Source organism: Limulus polyphemus, unplaced genomic scaffold (assembly GCF_000517525.1).
Source record: "Limulus polyphemus unplaced genomic scaffold, Limulus_polyphemus-2.1.2 Scaffold9104, whole genome shotgun sequence".
Lineage (NCBI taxonomy): Eukaryota > Metazoa > Arthropoda > Merostomata > Xiphosura > Limulidae > Limulus > Limulus polyphemus.
The window spans coordinates 9,019-16,009 of record NW_013674714.1 but is presented as its reverse complement, the minus strand read 5'-3'; the positions used below and the strand labels follow the sequence as shown (position 1 = coordinate 16,009).

At 34.5% G+C, this 6,991-nt stretch overlaps 1 protein-coding gene across 1 annotated transcript in view; it reads right to left on the bottom strand.

Annotated features, from left to right (window-relative positions):
- Positions 1 to 4,369: 4,369 nt before the first annotated feature.
- LOC106475752 (solute carrier organic anion transporter family member 5A1-like) overlaps positions 4,370 to 6,991 on the bottom strand; it is a gene marked incomplete at its 5' end in the record, with an annotated part of 10,457 nt that continues 7,835 nt past the window's right edge. The window contains one exon of the mRNA XM_013936428.2: positions 4,370 to 5,496. Within this exon, the coding sequence (XP_013791882.1) occupies positions 4,983 to 5,496 (514 nt within the window). The remainder of the gene's footprint in view (positions 5,497 to 6,991) is intronic.

The window sequence follows — 6,991 nt, the reverse complement described above, 5'->3', positions numbered from 1 at the left end:
CATCGCGGTTATTAATCTTGAATCCTGTCACTAGATACATCGTCCTCTCTCGTCCGTTGTATTCATAACCTACGTCTCGGTTACTAAACTTGAATCCTGTCACTAGATACCCCGTCCTCCCTCGTCCGTTGTATTCATAACCTACATCTCGGTTATTAATCTTGAATCCTGTCACTAGATACATCGTCCTCTCTCGTCCGTTGTATTCATAACCTACATCTCGGTTACTAATCTTGAATCCTGTCACTAGATACACCGTCCTCCCTCGTCCGTTGTATTCATAACCTACGTCTCGGTTACTAATCTTGTATCCTGTCACTAGATACATCGTCCTCTCTCATCCGTTGTATTCATAACCTACATCTCGGTTATTAATCTTGAATCCTGTCACTAGATACACCGTCCTCCCTCGTCCGTTGTATTCATAACCTACATCTCGGTTATTAATCTTGAATCCTGTCACTAGATACACCGTCCTCCCTCGTCCGTTGTATTCATAACCTACATCTCGGTTATTAATCTTGAATCCTGTCACTAGATACACCGTCCTCCCTCGTCCGTTGTATTCATAACCTACATCTCGGTTACTAAACTTGAATCCTGTCACTAGATACATCGTCCTCTCTCGTGCGTTGTATTCATAACCTACATCTCGGTTACTAATCTTGAATCCTGTCACTAGATATATGTCAAGGTCAGCGTTTCCACGACACTAAAAAAGTTGTCGTCGAAACCTGTTGGGTCAGTGAACAACACCAGTAATACAATATTTATTCACACATAAAAGTGTAAATTATCTGACTCGTGCCTATTATACAGACAATCGGGCCTCGATAAGATATTTGATAGTGAATCAAACCACTCGTTGCTTTATTTGTTTTACAGCAAATCCTATCAGCTCGGGGAATCGAACTCCGGATTTTAGCGTTGTAAATCCATAAACTTACCACTGTCTCACCGACAGACCCACTCTCTGGACCAGCAGAAAATATAATTAACATGCTAAACAGTGTCAGTTAAAAATCAAATAACATAAGTTTCTTAATTATCTTAAAAAAAAAAAAAAAGGCAGTTAAGAAAAAAGTTGAGAATTTGACAGAACAGGAAAAACAAATGAGAATTTTTGTTAATTTGATAATCCATGAAAGTACCGTACGTTCAACGTAAGGATCATCTTTACCTAAGCTACGAAAATGAAAGTTTTACAATACTACGTTTGCGCAAAGCTATCTGCACCAACTGTCACAATTTTGAACCAAAAAGGCTACAGGAAAATCAACTAGTCAACAGCATCCAGCGTCGATTGTAGGCCTGCGCTTGTTCGACCACATTGTGCGATTTGACAGTCACCCTTATAATGCACTCACAGCCCCAAAGTGAAGAACGCTTCTTTGGTTTTCCTTTCTAACAGAAATTTATTTTTTTAGTTTTTGTTAATCTTGTAAGTTTTTTCATAGTAGTTACAATTATTCACATACACACACACATACATATATTTGCCCTCTGTACATTTTCCATCAATAATACAGATACAAAATGAACTCGTTTGCTATGTATAGCAAGGTTAATAAACCTTACATGTTGGACGGCAAGATATCCTAGTACGAAAAATAAACATCGTCAAAGTAAAGATTTATTCTGCTCGTTTTGTTTTTTTTCATCGACTGCTTCACACGCGATGTAAAACGAACGGGTTCTTTGTTCTGTGGTGATCCCAAAATTCGTGTTTCCAACCAATGATAATTATCTTTAAACGGTAAGAGACAATACACTTAGTTTTTACTACTTATCAAATAACTTACAGATTAAAACAAAGCACGCTCGCTGTACGATTAACCGCACTAACGGGTGCTGCCATCTTCATTCAATAAGTTACATAACTTCTCCGTTGTCTTAAAAGAAAATTAAAAGCGAAATGAATGATACGGGTTTTGACAGTTTTATTAATGAAAATATCCACCAAACCAGGAGAATCAAGACTGCCAACATCGTATTCTGCTAGAGAGAACAACAACACAATGTTATTAATAAATATCTTTAATATCATTTTGGCCCAGCTGGAAAGAGTATTTTCTAACTTCAAGCATCACTAATTTTGGTGTACAACACATATTGCAACACTATATCTGGACCCCAAACATGAGCATAATCTTGGTCTACAAGACTTTAAGTTTCTTTGACTATTTTAAGCTACAGTAAAACTACTTTACGTCGCCTACATAACAATTAATTAATTAATTATACAATTAGTTAAACGTTCACAGATCAACTACAAGCATAAAGCGTTTTGTATAGAAGCGGTAGTACGCTAAACACTATACTACTAATCCCTATATAGTTGCTTTTCAACATTACTATCGAAATAAACCATAGTTGGTTGTTTATCTCAAGTGTAACCACGTTGAAGTTTGTTTTTATAATTCTATTAACAGAGTAAAACTATTTTAAAATTTAACATTAAAAGCTCACCAGCGTTCTTAAAAGATGGGGTGACATCTATTGAGCATTTCAGGTACTGCAGGTTTAAAATGAAACGTGATTATAAGAGATTGTCAAAGAATATAAAATGAATACATTTTATGGAAGTGAAAAAATAAGGGTAGTTACAATGGTGCATAAAAATTCATCAATAATGGGCATTAATATAAATAAAAAGTTAATTCAAGTTCACCTGTTAGTTTTAAATTTGAAACACTGCGACTGTTATAACATTTAGCTGGATTATTAGGCTAAAACATTGAATAGAATTTACTTTTTCCAAGAGTATATCCATTAATTTTGTATGATGACTGGCTAAGTAGAAACTTGGACATTCCTGGTTTTAAAAGTTATCTGAAATAAAGTCATTCCTCGTTACATTAAACTACTTCAAATACACAAGTAAAATAAGTAGTCTAACTTTCACATTGAATTTCATGTTAATATTAATTTTTAAATGGAATTGCTAAAGATCTTCTTTTAACCAGCCAAAATGTATCTAAATCTGTAATAAGGGCTTAAGAGGAAATCGTGATTATCTTCACATGAATAAACTATACCTCAGTTTTTATGAACTAATATTTCTGAGATTCTCCTCCTAAGCAATACTTGAAATTTTTAATAAAACCTAATTATATAAGAAATTAGTTCCAGTAAATAATTTAAAAAATATATATATCAAAAAAATCAACAAAAAACTATCCAAAACTTTAAATTAACAAACATCATGAATGCATATAAATACAGAAATAAATAGTTTTGAACTAAGCCTAATATTTTAAAGAGTTTTGAACTAAGCCTAATATTTTAAAGAGTTTTGAACTAAGCCTAATATTTAAAATATCACATTTCAAGATTAAAGTAGCAAAATATAAATTTAACAGTAGTGTTATAATAATATGTGCTGTACAAAGTACACACAAAACAAGAAACTGATAATATTGGTTGGGTGAACGAGAACAAATATCTAAAGTGCACGCAACTGTTCAACATCTTAATACCAACCTATCTATCATTAAATATACAGTAATGTTGATAAACTAAGGTCTAACTCACACTGAACTTCCGAACACATTACGAAATAATTCCATCGTGTAATATTAATCAGCATCAAATACTACTCTACCTTTTAAGCTGCTCCAATTTAACTTGAAAACACCTAGAAATGTATTATGTAATTATAAGCTCACACCCAATGGTTAGTTTATATTTGGCTAGTTTCATTGGCATCTATTATATAAATATGCACATCTTTTGAACATCATTTTCTACATGCAAGTTATTCTTAACAAAGCTACATAAGCAACAACACTTCATTTGTCTTGTCTAGCCACGGGTCTGCCATAGCTTTGAAGGCTACTGGAGACTAAACTTCCATAATATTCTTTTTCTATCTTATTTTAACACTTTGTTTTTTTTCTTCTATTTATGTACTAAATTTCTCTGCATTTTTTCCTTTACTACAAAGAAAACCAAATCATGAGGAGAATGAGTTACTAATAAAAGTCAATCTTTTACTGAGACAAAAATAACTTATAAAACCATAAAGGTTTACAAATCTGAACAGTGTGGCTTCATCCAGACAAGAACATGAGTAATTCCATTCACAGCTTCAAATCTGAACAGTTCATCCAGACAAGAACACGAGCCATTTCATTCACAGATTCTAATCAGAACAGTTCTTCCAGACAACAACACGAGCCATTTCATTCACAGTTTCTAATCTGAACAGTTCATCCAGACAATAGAGAACACGAGCCATTTCATTCAGTTTCTAATCTGAACAGTTCATCCAGACAATAAAGAACACAAGCCATTTCATTCACAGTTTCTAATCTGAACAGTTCATCCAGACAATAAAGAACATGAGCTATTTCATTCACAGCTTCTGATCTGAACAGTTCATCCAGACAACAACGCGAGCCATTTCATTCACAGCTTCTAATCTGAACAGTTCATCCAGACAACAACACGAGCCATTTCATTCACAGCTTCTAATCTGAACAGTTCATCCAGACAATAAAGAACATGAGCTATTTCATTCACAGCTTCTAATCTGAACAGGTCATCCAGACAATAAAGAATACGAACCATTTCATTCACAGCTTCTAATCTGAACAGTTCATCCAGACAATAAAGAATACGAACTATTTCATTCACAGCTTCTAATCTGAACAGTTCATCCAGACAATAAAGAATACAAACTATTTCATTCACAGCTTCTAATCTGAACAGGTCATCCAGACAATAAAGAATACAAACCATTTCATTCACGGCTTCTACAACTAATGTCCAAACGTTGCTGATCCTACCCACTCACTGCTGTTATTCCTGGATAAGGCCACCCTACCTTGCTGATTCTACCCACTCAATGCTGTTATTCCTGGATAAGGCCACCCTACCATCTCCTAATGTTGATACGGTATTGTCTAGATTAATAACCTTGATTTATAACAAAGTTTTACTAACTTTTATTTTCCCAGTTGAAACACTCTCCTGAGATATTATCTTTCTTTAGCCTGGTTATTGGATGAATTGTGATAAGAATAAGTGTGATCATTCTCCAATGGTTGCACTTCTTCCTTATCATGACGTGTTCCTACCCTTACATCCTCGTGAATGAAATCTCCCTCTGCTTGTTCTGAACCTGGACGAAGACCGGTGTGGTCATCTTCCAATGGTTGCACTTCTTCCTTATCATGATGTGTTCCTTCCCTTACATCCTCGTGAATGAAATCTCCCTCTGCTTGTTCTGAACCTGGACGAAGACCGGTGTGGTCATCTTCCAATGGTTGCATTTCTTCGTCACTACGAAGTGTTCCCGTCCTTACATCATCGTGAATGAAATCTCCCATGGCCGAGTGTCGGTCCATAGACATAACAGAGGATACCAGTTCCCCAAGGGTCATGGCCACAGGTTGTTCAATGTCTTTTCTCTGTTTCCAAGAGATGAGAACCCAGTCAAGGAAGAACAAACATCCTGAAACGACCTTTAACCCTGTACATACTCCAATGTACCTATAGATAAGTAAATAAAACAAGTTTAATACAATAAACTGCATCACTTGTATATAACAATGAAATAAGCATTTTGTAACAATGATGGAAATTTGTATGTAAAACAAAACCCGAGATGTCTAGCACGAAATTAAAAACTAAGACCTTTACTCATAACAACTTTCAACGATATAACCATATCAAAAATCATACCAATTGTTAATAAAGCATAAGTGGTATAACAGCAGCACCAAAAAGAAGATTAAATAGGGGTTAAGTGTTGGGTGCTTTAACCCATAACATCCAGACACCTACTACCATTCACTATCTGTAGCCAAATTTTAAGATTTTAAACATTACATCGTGGTAGAAATTATTTGGCTATTAAGAACCATCCGTGTCTTACCTTGTTTGGCTTACACTTGAACAAGGTAGTAGTGAGAGGAAAATGTGGGTCCAATTATTACATAATTATTTATGTAAGGTTTATAGTTCCTGTTACTTGGTAATAACGATCAAAAGGGTGGAGGTTGGGAGTCTAACAAGGGTAGATATTAAGGGTGGCTCTTAACAAATTAATTTCTACTATGATGTGATGTTTAAAATGTTAAAAGAGATTTTTAGGCGTGACTACTACACCCACAAATGGCTACAGATAGTGAATGATGGTAGAAGTTGGGACATTGTGGGTTAAAGCACCCAATACCTAACCCCAAACTGATCCTCCCCTGACAGCCATCTCAGTTATTTGTTGTTATTGGCTTTTTATTACATCTGGTAGACAGAATATCCCCAAAACTTTTGAGTGTTATAATACAGAAATTTTCCTTTTAGAAATGATACCTTTTGTACTTTATTGAAAATTGGTGTGATTTTTAATCTTTTTTTTTACGTAGTTATTTATTTATGAAATTTGTAAGTTTATATCACTTAAATTTGTTATGAGTAACAGTTTTAGTTTTGAATTTCATGCTAGACATCTTAGGTTTAGTTTATGTATACAAACACACAACAACAACAACAAACAACTTTAACACAGTACATACTTTGTATTCTGAGAAAAATATTAAGAACAAATGGTTACAAATGTAAAATGTGCATATTAAATCTTGTAGTTCTGAAATTGGGAGAAATCTAGTGATTTCTGCTTTACACAAATTCAAGGCCTGAAGTGGAAAGCCCTTAATATGTATTTTAAGATTTGCTTAAGTTTCTGGATTTTGTAGCATAATTCCATGTGTTTCAAGACTTGCTTAAGTTTCTAGTTTTTGTAGCTTGAACAGCAGAACAGTTGTGTGACATTACTTCTCATCGTAACACTTACCTGTCACTATTCTAGCAAGTATGATTACAGCAGAACAGTTATGTGACATTACTTCTCATCGTAACACCTGTTACTATTCTAGCAAGTATGATTACAGCAGAACAGTTGTGTGACATTACTTCTCATCGTAACACTTACCTGTCACTAGTCTAGCAAGTATGATTACAGCAGAACAGTTGTGTGACATTACTT